This window comes from Hemiscyllium ocellatum, chromosome 14 (genome assembly GCF_020745735.1).
Source record: "Hemiscyllium ocellatum isolate sHemOce1 chromosome 14, sHemOce1.pat.X.cur, whole genome shotgun sequence".
Taxonomy (NCBI): domain Eukaryota; kingdom Metazoa; phylum Chordata; class Chondrichthyes; order Orectolobiformes; family Hemiscylliidae; genus Hemiscyllium; species Hemiscyllium ocellatum.
The window spans coordinates 6,144,895-6,171,506 of NC_083414.1; the positions used below are offsets into that span (position 1 = coordinate 6,144,895).

The window sequence follows — 26,612 nt, forward strand, 5'->3', positions numbered from 1 at the left end:
ATCCTTTACCAGGAGCTTTCCCGGGATGCTGCCTGGCATGGGGGGCGTGTCTTATGAAGAAAAGTTGAGGGAGCTAGGACTTTTCTCACTGGAGTGAAGAAGGATGACAGGTGACTTGATAGAGGTGTACAGAATGACGAGAAGCATAGATAGAGTGGATAGCCAGAAACTTTTTCCCATGGCGGAAATGATTTTAATGAGGGACATAATTTTAAGGTGATTGGAGGAAGGTTTACGGGAGATGTCAGGGACAAGTTCTTTACTCAGGGTGGTGGGTGTGTGGAATGCACTGTCAGCAGTGGTAGTAGAGTCAAATACATTAGGGACATTTAAGCAACTCTTGGATAGGCACAAGGATGATAGTAAAATGAAGGGTGTGTAAGTTAGAGTAGGTTAAAAGACCAGCACAACTTCGAGGGCTGAAGGGTGTGTACTCTGCCTTACTGTTCAATGCTCTCTGTTCCATATTGGCACTTCATAATATTTTTTAAATTGCAAAAGAACAAGATGGATGGTAAGGAGGATTTGTGTTTTAGTTCAGGGAGCTGTGGAACATACTGCTTGAAAGTGCAGAGAATGCAGATTCAACACTTTCAAAAAGTCTATTGCATCAATAAAGTCATAGAGGCACAGAGCTGTATAGCACGGAAATAGAGCCTTCAGTCCAACTTGCCCATGCTGACCAGATATCCTAAATTAATCTAGTCCCATATGCCAGCACTTGGCCCATATCCCTCTAAATCCTTCCTATTCATATACCCATCCAGATGCCTTTTAAATGTTGTCATTGTACCGGCCTCCAGTACTTCCTCTGGCAGCTCATTCTATACATTCCCCATCCTCTGCATGAAAACATTGCCCCTTAGGTCCCTATTAAATCTTTCTCCTCTCACCTTAAATCTATGTCTTCCAGTTTTGAACACCCCTACCCTGGGGAAAATACTTCGACTAGTTGAAAAGGAGATGTTTACGAGGGTCTAGGGAAAAAAAACAGGTGACTGAGAGACTTGGCACAGCTTTTTGACAAAGCAGGATCCATAACTCAGGGCACAATTGGCCACCTGTACTGTATCACCTTAGGGGCACAATATTCCCCTCTCTACAAGAAGAGGCAATAATTGGGTAAGTTGGGTCCTGGAGAAATACTCACCCATTTAGACCATGATACCAGAGGATATAGCAGCATAATTAGGCCATTTGGCCCATTGAGGATAGACAGGGTAGTGAAGGTAGTGTTTGGAATGCTTGCCTTTATTGGTCAGTGCATTGGAATGTAATTTTGCTGCTGGAAATGACTTGGTAAGGCTTTCAGAATGCTGCATGTTCAATTCTGATCTCCCTGCTTTAGGAAGGATGCTGATAAACTAGAGGTGGTGCAGACAGGATTTACAAAGGTGTTGCTGGGATTGGAGGATTTGGACGACAGGGGAGACTTAATAGGCTGGGGCTAGTTTTCTTGGCGTGTAGGAGGCTAAGGGGGTGACTGTATAGAGATTTATAAAATCATGAGAGGGTGATAGGGTGAATAGGCAAGGTTTTTATCTCAGGGTAGGGGAGTCCATAGGTTTAGGGAGAGAGGGGGAAGATTAAAAAGGACCTGAGAGGCAACTTTTTCACACAGAAGGTGATGCATGTATGGAATGAGCTGCCAGAGGAAGTGGTGGAGGCTGCTACAGTTACAACATTTAAAAGGCATCTAGATGAGTATATGAATAGGAAGGGTTTGGAGGGATATGGGCCAAGTGCTGGCAAATGGGACTAGACCAAATGGTCTGTTTCTATGCTGTACATCCCTATGACTCCATGAGTCTGTTCCGCCATTTGATCATGGCTGAAATGTTTATCAATCCCATTCTCCTGCCTTCTCCCTGTAACAGTAGATCCCCTCGCCAGTCAAGAACTGATCTATCTCTGTCTTAAATGCACTGAATGACTTGGCCTCCATAGCCCTCTGCGGCAATGCATTCCCACAGATACACCACCCTCTCACTGAAAACTTTCCACCTCATCACAGTTTGAAAGGGTCACCCTTCACTCTAAGGTTGTGCCCTCAGGTTCTAGTATCTCCTATTAGTGGAAACATCTTCTCCACGTCCACTTTATCCAGGATACCCTTCTCACCATCTCAGAGCGAGAGGTCCTTGGGTAATCTCCTTGTCCCAACACCAATTAAAGCCTATAACTGGTCCATTATTGCCCACTTCATGACCTCAAAATGCTACCTCCTCCCTATCACCTGCACCCCTGTGGCTGAGAAAGATGGTTTGTTTCCTCACTGAGAAATTGTGGCACAATCACAGAGAGTGCTGGAGCAACATCTGTGGAGAAAGGGATGGAGTTAACACTTCCAGTCTGATATTAAGACTGAGCTAGATAGTTTGGGAATCACAGGTTCTGGGGGAAACACTAGAAAGTGGATGTAAAGAATGTCAGGTCAGTCATAATCCTACTGGTGGTGCAGCGGGCATGAGGGGCTGAATGGCCTACTCCTATTCCGATTTCTTATGGCCTTATGGGCTGTTCTTTTTCACTGCACCTTGGAAACCTGCCTGCTGGGTTCTCCAAAGGAATAGACCTGAGCCACTGGGATATAAGCCCAATGGAGAACTTTGACATGTTGGTCGGGTCAGGGTGTAGGGACTATATAGTCCCTGCATTTATATTCTTACTAGTTGGTGGTTTGATGCAACAGATTGGCTTGCTTCACCATTTCAGAGGGTGGATCAGAGTCAATCACATTGCTGTAGGTTTGGAGTCACGTATCGGTCAGATATCTGTATAAATAGACACTGTCATGGCTGCTGATGTTTATTTAAAGACAGCCGACTTCCTGCCTTAAATGCTTTAGCAGCCTCTTTCTGCTAACGTCACACATTATAGATATTTCCCAATGTTTACACAGATGCATCCAGTTGTTTGTGTAGTCTCATGTGGAAGCATTCATCCGTCTTCAGAGCCAGTAGCTTATGGGAATTGCAGAGACCTACTGAGGACAGTGCTGCCTGAATGTCATTAGGGCTTTGTTCCCCTTATCTGGGATCAATGCAGCCAGTTGGTCCTGAGTGAACAGCATCTTCCCGATCGATATGCCCGCAATGTACAGATCCATAGAAGCATCGCAAATAGGAACAGCAGTAGGCTATTCAGCCCTTCAAGCCTGTTTTACCATTTAGTATGAACATGGCTGGTCATCTAATTCATAGCCCTGCTCCCACTTTCTCCCCATACACTTGTGGCATTAGTGTAGATAGATGATAGCTTTTTTTTTGTCGGTGCAGACTTGATGGGCCGAAGAGTCTCTTCTGTACTGGATAATTCTACGACTCTATAACTATATCTAACTCCTTTTTCAAATCATTGAAGATTTTGGCCTCAATTGCTTTCTGAGGCATTCAATTCTGCAGGCTCCCCACTCACTGGATGAACATATTTCTTCTCATCTCAGTCCCAGGGAGTATGGTGCCTCAATGGTTAGCACTACTGCCTCACAGTGAAAGGGACCCGGGTTCAATTCCACCCTCAGGCAACTGTTTGTGTGGAGTTTGCACATTCTCCCCGTCCCTGGGTGGGTTTGCTCTGGTTTCTTCCCACAGTCCAAAGATGCACGAGTTGGATGTGCTCAATTGCCTGCAGTGTGCAGGCTAGGTGGGAAATGTAGGGATGTGAGAGAGATGGCAGGGCAGTGTTGGAGTCAACGGATCAAGCCAAGGTTCAGCTGTGTAAATCATCCCAAAATTGTACTCAAAGATCAACTGTGATGCCTCCCAGTGAGTGAGACAACATTTCTTCCTCAGTCCTGGGAAACAGATCAGCTGGATATTCATCTCAGTTTAGCATATTGTCCGCCAATATAACAACAGTGAGTAATCTTGAAAGCTAATTAATCAGTTGTGATTTCCTTTGGAGGGTCACGAGATGTTATCTGTTTATTTTTTCTTTTCATTGCAATTTATTTTGTTCATTTGTTCTCCTTTCTGAATCTTGAGTGAGTTAGAATCAAGACCCTTCCTTCCATCTTCTACCCCAACGTGTTCTCATCTAACACTCCGACATGACTCCCTCTGCCTCTTCCTCTTGAAACCCTTCCTTCTTGCCTTATTACTTGTCAGCTTTGGGTCCGGCAACATCTCAACCTCAAACTTTAACCATTGGTTTCAGTTCCCTCTGTGAGGTCTCCCCATCCCATCCCCCAACTCTTGTAATCTCCCCTAGCTCTAAAACCCTGAGATCACAGAGTCAGAAGGTCATAGAGATCACGCCCTTCACTCCATCATGTCCGCACTGGTGAAAAGCAAACCTTTACTATCCCTAATCCCATTTCCCAGCACTTGCCCCATAGCCTTGTATGCCTTAGCATCACAAGTGTACTGTATATCTAAGTGCTTCTTAAAGATGATGAGGATTTCTGCCTCTCTCACCCTTTCAGGCAGTGAGCTCCAAATTCTCACCAACCTCTGGGTGAAAAAGTTTTTTTCTCCCATCTGCTTTGAACCTTCTGCCCTTACTGTAAATTGATGGCCCTGCCTTTGATGCCTCCATCAAGGGGTAACGTTTCTTCCTGTCTACCTTTTTTCTGCCCCTTATCAGTTTAAACATTGCAAGCTTCTTCCTCTAATTTGTCCTCCTTGTATTCTGCCTCCTCCCCATCCATCCCAGATTTTCATCACTCCAACACTGATAGACATACCTTGAGCTGCCTGGACTCTAAACTCTTGAATTCTATCCCTCATCCTCTTTGCCTTTGCATTCTCTGTAAGGCAGTCCTTGAAGCATTTTCATTGATCAAACCTCTTGGTCAAAAGTCCTTATGTACCTTGGTTTCCATTGAGAATTGGTCTTGAAAAATGGTGTACATTAAGGGCCTTATAGCAATGCCAGTTCCCGATTATCTTTAGCGGGTTAGCTTTCTTATCCTCACAGGTGACCCTGCACCCTCATGGGCAACTTTTTTGGACACTCAGTCACAAAACAAACCAGTTTGTCCCAAGTTGGCCTGTTTGTGGATCACAGCCCCAGGAGGTACTAGTGGATACGTCAATTGGTCTTTATCATGTTGGGAATGGTGGGGGTAGATGCTGAATTGGAGTGTAAGGAAGTAGAAGAGAGACAGTCAATGGTACAGTGTGCTTGATGGAGCAAATCTACAAATGAAATGTCGTAATTGTGTAAGGTTTTTGAAAACTCCTAACTTATCCTTCTATGGGATATGGGTATCACTAGGATGGCATTGGCTGTACATTTCTAATTGCTTTTGAACTGAGTGGCTTACTTGGCTCTTTTGGAGGTCAGTTCAAAGTCACCTTCTTGGTTTTGACCTGGAGTCACATGTAGGCCAGACTGGGTGAAGATGGCATTAATCTCTCGGTAGTTGTCAAGTTTGGCATCACTGAGACAAATTTTCAATTCATTGAATTCAAATTCCAGCTGGTGATGTGGTGGGATTCAAAACAATGTTCCCACAGCATTGACCTGGCCCTCTGGATTACTGGCCAAGTGATACTATCAATAGTCAACTCCGCCCTGTTAAATCAGCTCAGTGGTTAGCATTGGTACCTCACAAGGCCAGAGCTTGATTCCACCCTCAGGAGACTGTCACCCTCAGCCTCATGTGCAGTTTGCACATCGTCCCAATATCTGTGTGGGTTTCTTCCGGGTGCTCCAGTTTTCTCCCATGGCCCTAAGATGTGCAGGTTAGGTGGATTGGCCATGCAAAATTGCCCATTGTGTCCAGGGATGTGCAGTCAAGGTGGGTTAGCCACAGGAAATGCAAGGTTACAGAGATAAGGTATAGGGTTGAGATGCTCTTCAGAGGGGCAATATGGATTTGACGGGCTGAATGGCCGGCTTCCACGCTGTAGGGATTCTGTGATCCTATTGTGACAGACCAGTTCAGATAAAGAAAGCTGAGTTTGAGGAAGATGGTGAAATTGACAATGGTATTTTCAGTAGTGCTTTTATCCACATGACCAGACATTATCCATCACAAGATGCTACAAAGTATGAACTCATAATCTGACAGAGCTTTGTCCTAAGGTTAAAAACCAGGCTTTAGTACTTACTGTGATCATGTGAAAATACAAATAGGGATTGCTTTGTCAGCATTGAAACAACTTCCGCATAGCGTCCACTGTGTTCTCCCGCACCGTGAATGATCATCACTAACGCCCTGGAGGAATTGGAGACGATCAGATCTCAGCAGTGGAACATCATATACAAAATTAAAGAACATCATGTATTTTAACTTTGTAATTAGGCCAGTTTCTGATCCATCTCGCCAAGTTTCCCTCAATTCTATGTACTTTAACCTTCTCATTCAGTCTCCCATGTGGGACCTTGTCAAAAGCCGTGTCAAAATCCATACAAACTACATCAACAGAACTTCCTTCATCCACACATGACCACATTTTCAAAAAATTCTAACAGATTTGTTAGACATGGCCTCCCTCTGACAAAGTCATGCTGACTATCCCTAATTAACTCATGCCTTTCCAACTGGATATTAATTCGCTCATTCAGCATTTTCTCCAATAGTTTTTTTCTCCGAATTCTGGACCTATCTTCTTCTCTTTCACAGTGAAGATTGAAAAGAAGCATTCATTGACCACTCTTCCAATGTCCTGCAGTTTCACATACAGGTTCTCCTCTTGGTCCCTAATGGACGCTACTCTTTCCCTGATCAACCCATTCCATTTAATGTATTTATAAAATAGCTCCCCAATCCTGTTTGCAAGTACCTCTTCATGCCGGCATTTCCTGCTCTTCTAATTGCTTTTTTAGGTTCCCTCTTGTACTTCCTGCATTCCTGTAGGGCCACTGCTGAATTGCTCCCTTTGGACTTGCTAAAGGCCCTTCTCTTCTTCTGTATCCAGTCCTGAAGCATCCTGAACATCCACATTTCTCTGAACTTATTGCTCCTACATTTCCCAAAGGGTACATGATGGACCTGTACTCCTTTTTGATTGTCCCCTCCCGCCATCGCTCTGCTGTAGAATTTCCCATGAAGAGCTCTTCCCAGTCTGCGGTGGCCAGATCCAGCTTCATTTTAATAAAATCTGCCTTCCCCCAATCCAAAGCCATCTCTTGTAGGCCATTTTTTTCTTCCTTGTCCAGAAGAAGTTTGAACCGACCGTGTTGAGGTTGCTATTGCTAAAATGCTCCCCCACTGCCACATCGAATACTTCTCTGGCTTCTTTTCTCAGAAGTAGATCCAGCACTGCACTGACCCTTGTTGGACCATCTACATATTAGATTAGATTCCCTACAGTGTGGAAACAGACCATTCAGCCCAACAAGTTCACACCGACATTCCAAAGAGTAACCCATCCAGACCCATTCCCTATTTAGTAAAAAATGAGGTCTGCAGATGCTGGAGATCACAGCTGCAAATGTGTTGCTGGTCAAAGCACAGCAGGTCAGGCAGCATCTCAGGAATAGAGAATTCGACGTTTCGAGCTCGAAACGTCGAATTCTCTATTCCTGAGATGCTGCCTGACCTGCTGTGCTTTGACCAGCAACACATTTGCAGCCATTCCCTATTTACCCCTGACTAATGTACCTAACACTATGGGTGATTTAACATGGCCAATTCACCTGACCTGCACATCTTTGGACCATGGGAAGAAACCGGAACAAACCCGCACATGCATGAGGAGAACGTGCGAACTCAACATAGACAGTCACAAGATACCTGGGGCTGGAATCGAACCCAGGTCCCTGGTGCTGTGAGGTAGCAGTGCTAACCACTGAGCCACCGTGCCGTACATAGAACATAGAACATAGAAGGATACAGCGCAGGACAGGCCCTTCGGCCCTCGATGTTGCGCCGACCGAATCCTACCTAACCTATACTAGCCCAATAACTTCCAAATGCCTATCCAATGCCCGCTTAAATGACCCTGCTACTGGCAGGGCATTCCATGAACTCACAACCCGCTGTGTGAAGAATCTACCCCTAACATCTGTTCTATACCTACCACCCCTTAATTTAAAGCTATGTCCCCTAGTAACACCTGACTCCATTAGCGGTAAAAGGTTCTTAGTATCTACCCTATCTAAACCCCTAATCATCTTATACACTTCTATCAGATCTCCCCTAAACCTTCTCTTCTCCAATGAGAACAGCCCCAAGTGCCTCAGCCTTTCCTCATAAGATTTTCCTACCATTCCAGGCAACATCCTGGTAAACCTCCTCTGCACTCGTTCTAAAGCTTCCACATCCTTCCTATAGTATGGCGACCAAAACTGCACACAATACTCCAGATGAGGCCTCACCAGAGTCTTATACAACTGCAACATGACCTCAGGACTCCGGAACTCAATTCCTCTGCCAATAAAGCCCAGTACACCATATGCCTTCCTCACAGCACTATTTACCTGGGTGGCAACTTTCAGAGATCTGTGTACATGGACACCAAGATCCCTCTGCTCATCCACACTACCAAGTAGCCTACCATTAGCCCAGTAATCCATCATCTTGTTATTCCTACCAAAGTGAACGACTTCGCACTTAGCTACATTGAATTCCATTTGCCACATTTCCGCCCAGCTCTGCAACTTGTCTATATCCCGCTGCAACCTACCACTTCCTTCCTCACTATCCACAACTCCACCGACTTTTGTGTCATCCGCAAACTTGCTTACCCAGCTTTCAAGTCCTTCCTCTAGATCATTTATAAAGATAACAAAAAGCAATGGTCCCAAAACAGATCCTTGTGGTACACCGCTAGTAACTGCGCTCCAAGATGAACATAATCCATCAACTACTACCCTCTGTCTCCTTCCAGCCAGCCAATTCCTAATCCAAACCTCTAATGTATCCTCAATGCCATACCTCCGAAGTTTTAGCATTAGCCTACCATGGGGAACCTTATCGAACGCCTTACTAAAATCCATATACACAACATCTACTGCTTTACCCTCATCCACTTCCTTAGTCACCTTCTCAAAGAAATCAATAAGGTTTGTGAGGCACGACCTGCCCTTCACAAAACCATGCTGGCTATCCCTGATGACGTTATTCCTACCCAGATGTTCATAAATCCTATCCCTTACCATTCTCTCTAAGACTTTGCCCACCACTGAAGTCAGACTCACTGGCCTATAGTTACTAGGGCTATCCCTACACCCTTTCTTGAACAATGGGACCACATTCGCTATCCTCCAGTCCTCTGGTACTATTCCCGTTGACAATGACGACATAAAAATCCAGGCCAATGGCTCTGCTATCTCCTCCCTAGCTTCCCATAGGATCCTGGGGTAAATGCCATCAGGCCCAGGAGACTTATCTATATTCATCCTTTCCAATATTCCCAAAACCTCTTCCCTGCATATTTCCAGGGCATCCATTCTAATTATTTGTGATTCCATATTCACATCAGCAACAGTGTCCTGTTCCTGAGTGAATACTGTTGAAAAGTACTGATTTAATGTCTCTCCAATCTCCTCCGCCTCCACACACAACTTCCCACTACTATCCTTGACTGGACCGATACCTACCCTAGTCATCCTTTTATTCTTGACATACCTATAGAAAGCTTTTGGGTTTTCCCTAATCCTACCAGCTAAAGACTTTTCATGTCCCCTTCTCGCTTCTCTTAGCTCCCTCTTTAGCTCCTTCCTGGCTACCTTATAACTCTCAATCGCCCCTACTGAACCTTCACGCCTCATCTTTACATATGCCGCCTTCTTCCCTTTCACAAGGGACTCCAATTCCTTACTAAACCACGGCTGCCTCACAAGGCCCTTTACACCATGCCTGACTGGTACATACCTATCGAGGACACGCAGTAGCTGCTCCTTGAACAATCCCCACATCTCATTAGTGTTCTTCTCTTGAAGCCTGTTTTTCCAATCCACACATCCTAAGTCATGCCTCACTGCATCATAATTTCCCTGCCCCCAGCTATAGCTCTTGCCCTGCGGCGCACGATTATCCCTCTCCATCACTAAAGTAAAAGTCACCGAGTTGTGGTCACTGTCCCCGAAGTGCTCACCTACCTCCAAGTCTAACACCTGGCCTGGTTCATTACCTAGAACCAAATCCAATATAGCCTCCCCTCTTGTTGGCCTGTCGACATATTGTGTCAGGAAACCCTCCTGCACACATTGTACAAACACCGACCCATCTAATGAACTCGAGCTATAGCTCTCCCAGTCAATATCTGGGAAGTTAAAGTCCCCCATAACAACCACCCTGCTACCTTCACTCTTTTCCTGAATCATCCTCGCAATATTATCCTCTACTTCTCTAGGACTATTAGGAGGCCTGTAGAAAACACCTAACAGGGTGACCTCACCTTTCCTATTTCTAACCTCAGCCCAAACTACCTCAGATGGCAAGTCCTCTTCCATCGTCCATTCCACTGCTGTGATACTGTCTTTGACAAGTAATGCCACGCCTCCCCCTTTTTTACCCCCATGTCTGATCCTACTAAAACATTTGAACCCTGGAACGTGCAACAGCCATTCTTGTCCCTGTTCTACCCACGTCTCTGTAATGGCCACAACATCGAAGTCCCAGGTACCAACCCACGCTGCAAGTTCACCTACCTTATTCCTTATACTTCTGGCATTGAAGTATACACACTTCAATCCACCTTTCTGGTTACAGGCACCCTCCTTAGAGATCGCTGCATTATTCCTAACCTCCCTACACTCAAGGTCCTGTACCCTAAAGCTACAGTCCTGGTTCCCATGCCCCCGCGGAGTTAGTTTAAACCCTCCCAAAGAGCACTAGCAAACCTCCCCCCAAGGATACTGGTGCCCCTCAGGTTCAGGTGTAGCCCATCCTTTTTATAGAGGTCCCACCTTCCCCAGAAAGGACCCCAGTTGTCCAGAAACCGGAATCCCTCCCTCCTGCACCATCCCTGTAGCCACGCATTTAACTGCTCTCTCTCCCTATTCCTCGACTCTCTATCACGTGGCACGGGTAACAAACCAGAGACTACAACTCTGTTTGTTCTAACTCTGAGCTTCCAACCTAGCTCCCTGAAAGCCTGTCTGACACCCTCACCCTTCTTCCTACCTATATCGTTGGTGCCAACGTGGACCACGATCTGGGGCTGCTCCCCCTCCCCCTTAAGGACCCGGAAAACACGATCAGCGACATCACGTACCCTTGCACCTGGGAGGCAACATACCAAACGTGAGTCCCTGTCGCCCCCACAAAACCGTCTGTCTGTACCCCTCACTATCGAGTCCCCAAGAACTATTGCTCTACCTTTCTCCACCCTACCCTTCTGAGCAACGTATTGATACAAAAAAAGCTCCACTGAATACATTTGAAGAAACCCACCCCGGTCTAAACCTTTCACACTGTGACTCTCTCAGTTTATGTTGAGAAAGTTGAAATCCTCCGGTATAATTATCTGATTATTACTCTTGCAATCCCCTGTGAACTGTCTACATATTTGCTCCTCTACTTCCTGCTGTCTCTTTGAAGGCCCATAATACACTTCTAGTAAAGTGGCTGCCCCCTTAACGTCCCTAAATTCTATCCACAAAATCCCATTGGAGGACCCTTCCAAGATATCATCTCTCCTTATTGCAGTAATTGAGCCATTAATTAATGGTGCTACACCATCACCCTTTTAATACTCTCCTCTGTATCCCCTAAGGATCCTTTATCCTGGAATGTCGAATTGTTAGTCCTGTCCTTTCTTCAATCGAGTTTCTGTGATGGTCAATCCACTCCATTAACTCATCAGTCTCACCTGTTACATAGGAACATTGAAAATAGGGGTAGGAGTAGGCCATTCAGCCCTTTGAATCATAGAATCTCAGGATCCCATCTCCCTTGATGCCTTTAACTGTAAGGGTCACACCCTTTTTGAATATATCTAACAAACTGGCCCCAACATCTTCCTGTGGGAGGGAATTCCACAGGTTCACTACTCTCTGAGTAAAGAAATTCAAAGGGTCATAGAGATGTACAGCATGGAAACAGACTCTCCAGTTCAACCCGTCCATGCCAACCAGATATCCCAACACAATCTAGTCCCTCCTTCCAGCACCCAGCCCATATCCCTCCAAACCCTTCCTATTCGTATCCTCATCCAAATGCCTCTTAAATGTTGCAATTGTACCAGCCTCCACCACATCCTCTGGCAGCTCATTCCATACACATACCACCCTCTGTGTGAAAAGGTTGCCCCTGAGGTCTCTTTTATATCTTTCCCCTCTCACCCTAAATCTATGCCCTCTAGTTCTGGACTCCCTCACCCCAGGGAAAAGCCATTCCTGAAGAAGGGCTTATGCCTGAAATGTTGATTCTCCTGCTCCTCGGATGCTGCCTGGCCTGCTGTGTTTTTCCAGCACCACATTTTTCAACGCTGGTCTCCAGCATCTGCAGTCCTCACTTTCTCCCAGGGAAAAGACTTTGCCAATTTACCCTATCCATGCCCCTCATAATTTTGCAAACCTCTATAAGGTCACCCCTCAGCTTCCGACGCTCCAGGGAAAACAGCACCAGCCTGTTCAGCCTCTCCCTGTAGCTCAGATCCACCAACCCTGGCAACATCCTTGTGAATCTTTTCTGAACCCTTTCAAGTTTCACAACATCTTTCCAATGCAGTATTCCAACAATGGCCTAACCAATGTCCTGCACAGCTGCAACATCACCTCCCAACTCCTGTACTCAATACTCTAATAAAGGAAAGCATACCAAACACTATAAGACTAAAAGACATAGGAGTGGAAGTAAGGCCATTCGGCCCATCGAGTCCACCGCCATTCAATCATGACTGATGGGCATTTCAACTCCACTTACCAGCGTTCTTCCCGTAGCCCTTAATTCCTTGTGACAACAAGAATTTATCAATCTCTGCCTTGAAGACATTTAGCGTCCCGGCCTCCACTGCACTCTGTGGCAATGAATTCCTATGGCTCACCACTCTCTGGCTGAAGAAATGTCTCTGCATTTCTGTTCTGAATTGACCCTCTCTAATTTTAAGGCTGTGTCCACGGGTCCTAGTCTCCTCATCTAACAGAGACAACTTCCTAGCGTCCACCCTTTCCAAGCCATGTATTATCTTGTAAGTTTCTATTAGATCTCCCCTTAATCTTCTAAACTCCAATGAATACAATCCCAGGATCCTCAGCCATTCCTCATATCTTAGACCTACCATTCCAGGGATCATCCGTGTGAATCTCCGCTGGACACGCTCCAGTGCCAGTATGTCCTTCCTGAGGTGTGGGGACCAAAACTGGACACAGTACTCCAAATGGGGGGAGTACTTCTTCACCTTCTTCACTATCCTATCTACCTGCGACTCCACTTGCAAGGAGCTATGAACCTGCACTCCAAGGTCTCTTTGTTCAGCAACACTCCCTAGGTCCTTACCATTAAGTGTATAAGTCCTGCTAAGATTTGCTTTCCCAAAATGCAGCACCTCACATTTATCTAAATTATACTCCATCTGCCAGTTCTCAGCCCATTGGCCCATCTGGTCCAGATCCTGTTGTAATCTGAGGTAACCATCTTCGCTGTCCATTACATCTCCAATTTTGGTGTCATCTGCAAACTTACTAACTATACCTCCTATGTTCACATCCAAATCATTTATGTACAGAAAAGCCTCAATTATCCGAACGAGATGGGTGGGCACAATTTCGTTCCGATAATCGATTATTCAGTTAACCGAGTAAATGCCTTTCCTCTGGGGCTCTGAGTTTTTTGAAGTCCACTCCCCATTCAGGAGATGAGGCAGCAGCAGCACACCATGTCCAACCCCATCCAACCCTGACACTCTTCCACCCCCAACCCCGTCAAACACTGTCCCTCCCCCCCTCCAGGGCAACAAGACTGCTGATGCTGCTCCCTTTGTGGGGTAGGTCTCCAAATAACGCGAAGACACACACACACACACACACACACACACACACACACACACACACACACACACACACACACACACACACCCCTACCTGTGTAGTGCAACGTTTTGACAGGTTCTCCACCTCTGCCCTGTACAGGACAGCATTAGCAAGATTATCTGGGGAACGTTTGTAGGGGTGGGGTGGGGGGGGGGTGCGGGGAGTTAGGGTACACCCCTCTGTAGAACTCTAGGGGAAGTGCGGGGAGAGTCAGGAGGTCAGTCATTTGGAGATGGTGTCTGTTTAGTTACTGTAAACAAAAGACATGATCAGTGTTGGAAATGCGTCTTTGATTTATGTTTCTATTGGGGCCTTGAGATCTCCTTCGGATAATCCGATATTCGGATAATTGAGGCTCTCTGTATATGATGAAATGTAGTGGATCCAGCACCAATCCTTGTGGCACTCCACTGGTCATAGGCCGCCAGTCTGAAAAACAACCCTCCACCACCCCCCTCTGTCTTTTACCTTTGAGCCAGTTCTGTAGCCAAATGGCTAGTTCTCCCTATATTCCATGAGATCTAACCTTGCTAACCAGTCTCCCATAGAGAACCTTGTTGAATGTCTTACTGAAGTCCATATAGATGGTGTCCATCGTTCTGCCCTCATCAATTCCCTTTGTTACTTCTTCAACAACTCAATCAAGTTTGTAAGACATGATGTCCCACTTCCGAAGCCATGTTGACTATCCCTGATCAGTCCTAATCAAACTTCCCCATCTCAGCTCTGAATGGCTTACCCCTTATTCTCAGACTGTGACCACTAGTTCTGGACTTTCCCAACACCAGGAAGATTTGGGAAGAATACATTTTAATGTAGAGAAATGTGAGGTAATGAAACTTTGTAGAAGAAACATGGAGAGACAGTGCAGGGTCAATGGCACAACTTTGAGGATAGTACAGGGGTTTTTGTGCATGGTTCTCTGAAGGCAGCTAGGCAAGTTGAAACAGTTGTTAAGAAGGTTGATAGGACCCTTGGGTTTATAAAAGAGGCATAGTCTATAAAAGCAATGAAGTGATGCGACACCTCCACAAATCATTGGTCAGAACACATTTGGAGCGTTTTGTTCAGTTCTGGAAGGATGTTCAAGCCCTGGAGATTTACCAGAATGACACTGGAAATGAGGGATTTTAGGTACAAGGATAAATTACCCTTATTCTTCTTGGAACAGAGAAAATGACATGATTGAAATGTTCAAAATTATGAGCAATTTTGACAGAGAAAGCATGGATATTCTGTTTCCAATAATTGGAATGTCAATAACTAAGGGACACAATTTATAGATTGCCAGTGAAGAGTGAGATGAAGAGAAACTTCTTTACTCAGAGAGTTGTTAGGATTTGGAATGCGCTGCCTGGGGGAGTGGTGGAGGCAGATCCTATAGGAATGTTCAAAAGAGAGCTGGATATATATATGAAAGGGATGATTTTAGAGGGTGATGGAGATAGGGCTGGAGAGTGGGACTGGCTGGGTAGCTCCTTCAGGATCCGGGTACAGACACGATGGGTTAAATGGCCTTGTTCTGTCCTTTAAAATTCTATGTTCCTACATGCAGGTAAATGGTGTTCACATTGTCTATCATTAGTAGAAATTAACAAAGAAATTACGCCCCTTAATATGTGGAATCTAATACAATACACTGGCCTTCCCTTCCTGCCTCTGGTTCCCCCACTTTCTGTCTACACCATTGTCCTCTCCCTCCACCCAAGGCTTCATTTGGATGTAGCAGTGAGTAACTGAGTGACACAGATCCCCAGTCAGTGCTGAGTCTGGGTCACTGCCTTGCTCTCATGGTCGTTGAGGTAGAAAGAGGGAAGATTTACCCCTCTAACCACACACCCCCCTCCCCCGCACCCTTGTTCCCAATTACTGCCCTGGGACACCAGCAGGACAGTGCCTGTGTGCACTGGGAGGTGTCAGGGGGGCTGCTTTAAACATCAGGAAAGGTCACTCAGGTAACAAGCTGGAGGGCACTGCGCCACAGGGAGCCCCATCTCCAGCGAGGAGAGAAAGCGACAAAGGAGAGAAATGATCTGAATTTGGCAGAGAATGGGAGGGACGAGAAACAATCGGGCTGCGAACTTTGGCTGCTATCCCAGCTGTTGAGGGAGTTGTTTTCTGCTGTTTACTCAGCAAGTGAATGCAATCTAACGCGGAGCTCTTAACAACGCTTGTAGTGTGCAGCCTAGAAAACACTTTACATTTCTTTAGCAACTTTGGGATGTCCCAGGAGTGCTTGGCAGCCAGTAAAAACGCTTGAAGTGTAGTCAGCTTTGCAATGGAAGGAGTCAATTTGTGCACTGTAGGATCCCACAAACTAAGGGACTGATAAACGGCCAGGTAATTTCTCACTGATGCTGGTTGAGGGATAGATATGAGCAAGGGTATTGACAAATAGACTTCAAAACAGTGGCTACAGATGGAAGGCAGAGCCTTGGTTTAATATCTCTCTGTTAAAAGACGACACCTCTGACTGTGCAGCACTCCTTCGGCAATACACAGGCATTCTCGGCTCAGATCCCTGTCACAGGTCAACAAATGATATCACCAGGAGCATTGAAAGGTCGGCTTGATCACTGTCCAAATTTTAGCTTGCAGCAAAGTGTTTATGAAAGAGAATGGTTTCACAATGTTCCTGTACTGATAACAGAAGATAAGCGCCAACTGTACTGACTGTAATAACTTTTATAGAATTGGACAAGATGCACATCGCTGTGTGCAGACAGGACAATTGGACCCTGACCAGGAGCTAGCAATAGAGACAGGGAATTTCACCGAAGACATAACTGAACAGTTACATTTCAAGGAGCATTCAAAGATACTGAACGATGGAACAACCCCGGGTTGGAAATTCTGAACAGCTTCACTATAAGAACTGGCAAAACCTCAATCTGATTCCCGTGGTTTAGCCTGAAGTGGGAGTGGAAACCTCAGTCGCTTCCAAATGGAACCCCCAACATTTTAATGTCAATAAGCCAGTGACCAGGGAAAGAGTGCAAAAGGGCAGAGGTGGAGAAAACAAACAAGAGAAAGAGGTAGAGAGAGAGGGAGAGAGAGAGAGAGAGAGAGGGAGAGAGAGGGAGAGAGAGAGAGGGGGAGAGAGAGAGAGAAAGCTAAAGGTGAGGGGACTAAGAAATATACAGAGGGACAGAAAGAAAGGAATGTGAGGTGCGAATATGGACATGAGAAAAACAAGAGTTGAGGCACATAACATTGAGAAGCAGACGCCATGCAGAGAAGAGTGGAGAATATCAACTCTCACACCTTACTCAGGGCAGGTGGAGAAACAGGAAGACACAGTGGAACACAATGGACAGAGAGGCAGAAGTGACAGAAAAAAAAGAGGCAAAGAACACGGGACACTTGATATTGATTGATTTATTGTTGTCACATGTACCATGATATAGTGAAAAGTGTTGTTTTATGTGCTATACAGGTAGATCACATAATACAAAGTGCATCAGGGTAGCAGGAGAGAGTGCAGAATACAGTGTTACAGCCACAGAGAAGGTGCTGAGACAGAGATCAACATGAACATTTGAGAGGTGCATTCAAAAGGCTGATAACAGCGAGGAAAGAGTTATTCTTGAACTGATTTGTACATGTATTTAAACATTTCTATCTATATTAGGGATGCCTCAGACAGGAAGATTGGAAGAAAAATAAGCAAACTGAAATAGAAACACAAAGCAGTATTTTGAGAGAGACAGTGATTGAGGGGGAGATGGGAAAGAACTATCAGCTAGATAGAAACAAAGAGACTGTGTCATATCAGAGACAGAAATAAAGACAAAAACGCCTTGTTGTGATATAACAAGAATGGAGTTAGGTGATACAAATGTGGTTCATAGAATATTTCGGAAGCAGTTTTCACTGTTTTTACTCACTAGCTTCCCCCCATGTTTCTATTTACAAACCCATGACACTAAAACATCACCAGTTCAATTTTTTCCATACATTTCACTCTTAAGTGCACAGAGCTGACTAGACCCTTAAGACAACACTAGGAACCATAGCTAAACTGAAATGTTTTAGAAACACTTATTTAATTGCACTGACCTCCCCAATTATTGCCCCTACCCCACCTCATCTGACTCCAATACCTTAACTCCACCTTGTAGTCTCTTGCTTCCCCCATTTGTGGCCTCATTGCCACAGCTTTGGGAAGGTGGCATCGCGGTGGGTTTATAGGAAAGGCAGTGTTATAGGATGGTGGAGGGGGGGGTCTGGAAAGGAAGCTTCTTGGAGGGTTGGTGTGGACCTGATGGGATGAAAGGCTGACTTGAACACTGGAGACATTCTACATTTGTGACCCAGAAGAGTAACTCACCCCGTCACACTTTCCCACCTTTTCCCTGTAACCCTTCAACTGATTTTCCTCTTCAGATAATGATCCAATTCTTTTAAATGCTGTCTCGATTTAGCCTCGATTCCATCACATTCTCAGGCTCTACATTCCATGACCACTCACTGTCTGATAAAAGAAAATGTCCTCATAGCCACCCGATTATCTTAAATCTATGTAATTCCCACCAAAAGGAAGGGTTTCTCCCCATCCGCTCTGTCCAGATGCCACATGGCTGTGAAAGTCTCGAGCAAATCTACTCACGTACAGTACCAACGTCTCCTGTCCATCAGATAAAAGAGGCTGCTACTGGTCTCAGAGCAAAAGACAAAAGGGATACTAATGGTAGTAGAGAAGGGATATAGATGAAGGTGTTAATAGCACAGAATAGGACATTCACTCAAATGAAATTCACCGAAGATCCTCAGACAGCACCTTCCAAACGACTACTTCCATCTAGAAAGACAAGGGCAGCAGATACATGGGAACACTATCCACTGCAAATTCCCCTCCAAGCCACTTACCACCCTGACTTGGAAATATATCGCCGTTCCTTCAGTGTTGCTGGGTCAAAATCCTGGAATTCCCTCCCTAATGGAATGGTGGGTCAATCCATAGCACATGGACTGCAGTGGTTCAAGAAGGCAGCTTACCCCCACCTTCTCAAGGGGCAACTAGAGACGGGGCAATAAATGCTGACCCATGTGCTGTGGGAGAGTAGGAAAACTCTCTGCTGGGAGTAAACCCATGAAATCAAAATGGAGAACAAAGGTCCATGGCCTGAAGTTGTCCATCATCCTGTTGTTTTCTGAAGGTTGGAAAGTGCCTGAGCAGAAAATGAGGTGCTATTTTTTCAGCTTTCTTTGGTTTCAGTGGGACTCTGCAGCAGATCAGAAATGTGACTGAACTGACTGAAATGATCTTTTTACCATCCGTTCTTCCAGCTACCCACCTACCCTCCCCTCCCACCAGAGCTCACCAGCTCTTCATTCAACCAACGGGAAAAGGTGTGGGACCTTAACAATGCTCTGCTCATGGGAATGAGGGCACTGTTTTCAAACTGGGTAAGGTGTCAGTACAGGCTGAATTACACAGGTGTGGTCCAAATCACAGAATCACTGAAGTCCATCCAACCTACAGTAAACATTGCCACATAGGGAGTGTTTTCTGAGAAATAGGTCTAGCGTGGTGTTAAATATTTTTAAAGTGGCACCTCCATAATTAGAGTCATGAACTCAGAGCTGTACAGCACAAAAACAGACCCTTCAGTCCAACCCGTCCATGCTGATCAGATATGCTAAATTAATCTAGTCCCATTTGCCAGCACCCAGCCCTTACCCCTCTAAACCCTTCCTATTCATATACCCATCCAGATGTCTTTTAAATGTTGTAATTGTACCAGCCTCTATCACTTCCTCTGGCAGCTCATTTCACACATACACTACCCTTTGCGTGAAAATGTTGCCCCTTAGCTCCCTTTTATGTCTTTCCCCTCTCACCCTAAACCTATGCCCTCTAATTTTGGACTCCCCGACCCTGGGGGAAAAGACCTTGTCTATTTACCCCATCCATGCCCTTCATGATGTTATAAACCTCTATAAGGTCAGCCCTCAAGTCTCCGATGCTCCAGGGAAAACAGCCCCAACCTCTTCAGCCTCTCCCTATAGGTCAAACCCTCCAACTCTGGCAACATACTTGTAAGTCTTTTCTGAACCCTTTCAAATTTCACAACATCTTTCCTATAGGAGGGAGACCATGCTGTATTCCAAAATGACTTCTAAGGAAATGACAAATGGTGGGTATAATTTATTTGGTATCTGCAGCAGCCTGTGATGCTCATGAATGGTATTAGTGTTAGGGAGCGTCAGTGCTATGACAGCAGACACTCAGCTACAATCAAGAGGGGAGCATTTACTTTGGTGAGGGTGTGGGTGCAGGTGAAGGCAATGCCATCTGACCCTATCCCTGAGTGCATCTTCTTTTCATCAATTCATGGGGTGTGGGCATCACTGGCAGGGCAGCATCTATTGCCCAGAGGGCAGTGACGAGTCAACCACATTGCTGACGGGTCTGGAGCCACATGTCAGCGAAAGTGCGGACTGCAGATGCTGAAGATCAGAATTGAGAACGTGGTGCTGCAAAAACACAGCAGGCCAGGCAGCATCCGGAGGAACAGGAAAATCAATGGTTCGGGCTAAAGCCCTTCATCAGGAATCACATGTAGGCCAGACCAGGTAAGGAAGGCAGAATTCCTTCCCTAAACAGAAGTAGCAACCTAGATGGGTTTTTCCCCAAACAATCGATTCATGGTCATCATCAGACTCTTAACTCCAGTGGCAGGATTCGAACCTGGGTCCCCAGAAGATTACGTGGTTCTCTGGATTAACGGCCCCTGTGATAATTCCAATAGGCCATCACCTCCCCATCTGCAGATGGCCACCATGTCTTGCTATCATTGAGGCTCCTAAGTGGGCAGTTGATGCCCAATGAAGACACTTATCCTGTTCTGCACTGTGGGCGGGACACAGTGGAGAAATTTGCATGTTCTATCAAATCCTTGAGAAGTTTTCCTAGATTAGATTATCTAGCAGTATGGAAAGAGGTGCTTCGGCCCAACAAGTCCCTCTGAAGAGTAACCCACACCCAAACCCATTCCCCTACATTTACCCCTGACTAATGCACCTAACACTATGTACAATTTAGCATGGCCAATTCATCTGACCTGCACATCTTTGGACTGTGGGAGGAAACTGACAAAGACACGGGAAGAACGTGCAAAGGCAGGAACTGAACCCAGGACCCTAGCACAGTGAGGCAGCAGTGCTAACCACTGAGCCACCAAACTACCCCTTTTCTTGCACCCAGTAGAGCCATCCATGATGACAAGGCAGAGGGGAAATAGATGCCACCCAAAGCCAACTGCAGAACAGGTGGGGGAAGAATGTGTGAACCGGGAGGCTGATGGAGACTGAAGTGACAAGATGGGCTCTGGCCATCAACGTGCCATCAAAATTTGACCGAGAGCGTGCTCCTAGAAAAGCACTGCAGGTCAGGCAGCATCCGAGGAGCAGAAGAACCAACGTTTCAGGCATAAGCCCTTCATCAGCTTATGCCCAAAACGTAGACTCTCCTGCTCCTCTGATGCTGCCTGACCTGCTGTGCTTTTCCAGCACCACACTCTCGACCCTGATCTCCAGCATCTGCAGTCCTCACTTTCTCCTCCTCCAAGACCTGAGGGGTCCACACTAAACAATATCACCTACAGCCTTCTGTCAGCGCTTATGGGTTCAGCTCTGAAGCGATGGAAAATTGGTGATCAGGACAGAGTCATAAATATGGGCGTCCCTCATCCACAGTGTGTACATGGGTAACAAAAGCATACAGGACGCAGGAGCCCTGCCTGTGGAGGGAGGTGCCTGTGGACAGCAGCATCTGACCAGTCCTCTTCAGGATATCCTCTGCTCAGTCCAATAAGGAAGGGGCACAACTGAGTGCCCCAAACACAGATGGTCCCCCTTTCTGCCAGCTGGGAAACCACTCTCAGTAGGCTTACCATCTTCAGGGGCAAGGAAAGAAAACTCGAAACAGTTCCACATGGAATGCTACAAAATTTGTGGATAATCTTCAGACTGACCATCTGGAAAGATGGCCTCCAGTCATATCACGTGAACAATCCAAATCGCCATCACTGTCCTCAGTGAGACCCACCTTCCTCAGGGAGATGTCTAAAGGAACAAGCAGTATTCTATAGGAAAAGAAAGGCCAACAGCAACTTTTGTATTAATGGAGATCATGTTGAATCCAGTGTAGGAGCAAGGATGTACTGCCAGAGCTGTCCATTTGTATAAAATATAAAAGGCCCGTGACATTTTATTGCAACCTCAGCTGTAATCCACATGCTGTCAATCACCAGCACTTATGCCCTGGCCTTTGGTTCTGATGAAGCTGTTAAGGAACAGTTCCGTTCAATCTTGATAAAGTCCTCAATGTCATCCCAAAAGAAGAAAACGGCATCCCTCTGGGGATGTGAATGCCAGGTTTGGTGGTGACTCCAGGGTTTGACAGGAGCCACGTGAGGAAGCCAATGCAGCAGCTGACAAAGTCAGCTCAGAATAATCCCATTACAACAAACGCTGTCTTCCAAAAGAACCATGTGGCGACATCTTGGATTGCGCCATTCTTCCAGCCAAAGATCCAAGTGATGCCTGGATCACTGGACAGGCCACTCACTTATCCACTGCATCCAGCAGAAAGACATCACCAGAATCAAACGTTCGAGAGGAAGAACATCAAAGCACTAAGGCAGCTCAACAGTGGAGAGGAATTCCAAATGCAGCTTGCACCAAATTTGGAAATTTCTCGCACACCCAACTCAATAACAGCACAGTGCCACAAACACACAATCCCACTCCAATACTGCAGCAACAGTGGAAGTGCAAACTGTACCTCAGTGGGCAGCCCTCTGGCCAGTGAGCTGGTGTTCTAGGCATGGTGGCTCAGTGGTTAGCACCTCACATGTGTTTAATTCCCCCCTCGGGCAACTGTCTGTGTGGAGTTTGCACATTCTCCCCGTGTCTGCGTGGGTTTCCTCCGGGTGCTCCGGTTTCCTCCCACAGTCCAAAGATGTGCAGGTCAGGTGGATTGGCCATGAAAAATTGCCCATAGTGTTAGGTGCCTTAGTCAGGGGTGAATGCAGGGGAGTGGGTCTGGGTGGGTTGCTCTTCGGAGGATCAGTGTGCACTGGCTGGGCCAAAGGGCCTGTTTCCACCCTGTAGGGAACCTAATCTAATCTAACCATTTCAGAGCACAAGGTCTAGAGAGGTAGCCCAGTGTCAGTAATGAGCCAAAGCTGCATTCTTGAGGGTGAGATCTTGATGAGGTTGCTGAATTGAGGGTCCATTTGTTCCCTCAGATGAATATAAAAATTTCAATGGCACGATCTGGATTCAAATTCCGCAATGGCAGATGGTAGAATTTGAATGCAATAAAAAAAATATGGAATTAAGAGTGGACTGATGTCCATTGTCAATTGTCAGAAAATCCCATCTGGTTCACTAATTGTCCTTTAGGAAAGGAAATCTGCCATCTTTACCTGGTCTGGCCCACACGTGACTCCGGAGCCACAGCAATGTGGTTCACTCTCAACTGCCCTCTGAAACGGCCTCGCAAACAATTCATTTATATCAATCCTAGCAAGTCACAACAAAGAAATGAAACCAGGTGGACTACCTGGGGGGAAGGAGAAAGTGAGGACTGCAGGTGCTGGAGATCAGAGCTGAAAATGTGATGCTGGAAAAGCACAGCAGGTCAGGCAGCATCCAAGGAACAGGAAATTTGACGTTTCGGGCATAACCCTGAAGAAGGGCTTATGCCCAAAATGTCGATTCTCCTGCTGTTTGGACTACCTGGCGTTGACCTTGGAACCGCAAAAGACAACAGAAAAAACACAAACAGCCCTATCAACCATGCAAAGTCCTCCTTATCAATATCTGGGGGCTAATGCCCTCCCTACCAGCATTGTGGGTTAACCCACAGCACATAGACTGCAGTGATTCAAGAACGCAGCTCACTACCACCTTCTCAAGGGGCAAATAGGGATGGGCTATCAATGCTGGCCAGCCAACAACGCCCAAGTCGCAGAAATGAATACAAAAACTCAACGAACAGCGGTGAGGTTACCATAATGTATTCAACTAACTTCACTAACACTGATTACCTGGTCATTATCTCATTGTGGGACCTTGCTGTGCAGAAATTGACCATTTTATTTTCCACGTTGCTTGAGTTATGACAAGAGGCTGAATAGGCTGGGACATTGTTCACTGGAGCCTTGGGGGTTGAAGGGTGACCTTATGACATTTATAAAATCATTAGCCAAGGTCCTTTCTCATGGGTGGGTGAGTTCAAAACTAGGGGGTGTATTCTTAAGGTGAGCACGATGGCTCAGTGGTTAGCACTGCTGTCTCACAGTGCCAGGGACCCGGGTTCAATTCCCGAGGTGGGAATTATGTGTGTGTCTGTGTGGAGTTTGCACATTCTCCCTGTGTCTGTGTGGGTTTCCTCCAGGTGCTCTGGTTTCCTCCCACATTCCAAAGATGTACAGGTCAGGTGAATTGGCCATGCTAAATTGCCTGTAGTGTCAGGTGCATTAGTCAGGGGTAAATATGGGAGGGTGGGTTTCTCTTCGGAGAGTCGGTGTGGACTTGTTGGGCCAAAGGGCATGTTTCCACACTGTAGGTAATCTAAAAAAAAGGAGAAAGATTTAAAAGGGACCTGAGGGGCAACTCTTTCACACAGAGTGTGGTTCACATGTGGAATGAACTGACAGAGGAAGCAATATACGCAGGTACAGTTACAACATTTAAAAGACATTTAGACAGGTACATGAAAGGAAATGTTCAGAGGGATGTGGGCCAAATGCAGGCAGGTGGGACTAGTTTAGTTTGGGAAACTTTGTCGACATGGATGGGTAGGACCAAGGGTCTGTTTCCATGCTGAATAACTCATTTAGAGTACTACATTTGGAGTACTGTGCGCAGTTTTGGCCTCATAACTCAGGAAGGGTGTGCTGGTCCTGGAGCGTGTTCAGAGGAGGTTCATTAGAATGGTTCCAGGAATGAAAAGCTTAAAATATGAGGAAAGTTTGAGGACTCTGGGTCGACACTCAATGGAGTTTAGAAGGATGAGAGGGGGATCTGATTGAAACTTACTGAAAAGCCTGGACAGAGTAGATGTTGGGAAGATGTTTCTATTGGCAGAAGAGACTAGGACCCGAGGACACAGCCTCAAAATAAAGGGAAGACCCTTTAGAATGGGGATAAGGAGAATCTTCTTCAGCCAGAGAGTAGTGAATCTATGGAATTCATTGCCACTGAAGGGGGTGGGGGCAGGGTCATTGAGTACATTTAAGATGGAGATAAAGTAAAAAAAATCACTCAACACAGGTTATAGTCCAAAAGGTTTATTTGGAAGTACTAGCTGTCAGAGCTCTGCTCCTTCATCAGGTGCTAGTGCATCCAAATAAATCTGTTGGACTATAACCTGGTGTTGTGTGATTTTTTTACTTTGTCCACCCCAGTCCAACACTGCCATGTCCAAGTCAAGACTGAGATAGATTGATAGGTTCTAGAGGATCAAGGGTTATAGGGAGAAAGTGGGAGAACGGGGTTGAGAAACTTATCAGCCATGATTGAATGGGCTGAATGGCCTAACTTCTGCTCCTATGTCTTATGGTCTTATGGACCCAATGACTTGAAAATACACTTGCTTATCAGATTGGATAAGAAAGCAGTTTCTGCCCAGTTTGGGGTGGCATGGTGGCTCAGTGGTTAGCACTGCTGCCTCACAGTGCCAGGGACTCGGGTTTGATTCCAGCCTCAGGTGGCTATCTGTGTGGAGTTTGCACATTCTCCCCGTCTGTGTGGGTTTCCTCCGGGTGCTCTGGTTTCCTCCCACAGTCCAAAGATGTGCAGGTTAGGTGAATTGGCCATGCTAAATTACCTGTAGTGTTAGGTGCGTTAGTGAGAGGGAAATGGGTCTGGGTGGGTTACTCTTCGGAGGGTCGGTGTGGACATGTTGGGCTGAAGGGCCTGTTTCCACACTGTAGGGAATCTAATCTAATTGATATCTGTGAACCAGGTAGGTTTTTACAACAATCAACACTAAGTCCTGAGACTAGATGAGATCATTGAATTGTGAATCCATCAGCAGCCATGAGCTGAAATAGCCTTGAAAAAGGAGCCAACAGCAATGAGTTAAAGTGGCCACGGACATTACCTGACACACACAGGTTGGCCAGGTTTCATGAGACCAGCGTGGGATAAACAAAAACCAACCTGAACAAGAATTAACCTCTTACTCAAGAGCAATGAACCCTGTCAGCCTTCCCCCATCCCAAAGGACTTGCATTCCACACACGCCCCCATCCCCCCACTCCTGGCCAGGAGAAGCATGAAGATGTCCATATAGAAGCTTATAAAGATTGTGAATGGCAGGGATAGAGTAGAAAGTATGAGGCTTTTCCCCAGGGTGGAGGGATCAATTACTAGGGGACACAGGTTCAAGGTGCGAGGGGAGCAAGCTTAACAGAGATGTTTGAGGCGAGTTTTTCACACAAAGGGTGGTGAGTGCTTGGAACATGCAGCCAGAGGAGGTGAGGGAAACAGACACAATAGCAACATTCAAGAAGCAGCTGGACAAATACATGAAGAGGAGGGGAATGGAGAGTTACAGATACAGTGAGTGAAGATGGTTTAGTATGGAATGTGGCAGTACAGGCTTGGAAGGCAGAAGGGCCTGGTTCTGGTACTGTATTGTTCTTTGTTATTTGTCCATATCTCCTACTTTGACTTACACCATTATAAGAACCTTCACATTTGGAAATGGAATCTTACCT

The 26,612-nt window shown here is 46.0% G+C and overlaps 1 protein-coding gene across 1 annotated transcript in view; it reads right to left on the reverse strand.

The window, feature by feature from the left end:
- The window catches only part of LOC132822231 (monoglyceride lipase-like), a 126,924-nt gene that overhangs the window by 92,832 nt on the left and 7,480 nt on the right, over positions 1–26,612 (reverse strand). The window contains exon 3 of the mRNA XM_060835336.1: positions 6,060–6,166. Coding sequence (XP_060691319.1) covers positions 6,060–6,166 — 107 coding nt within the window. The remainder of the gene's footprint in view (positions 1–6,059; positions 6,167–26,612) is intronic.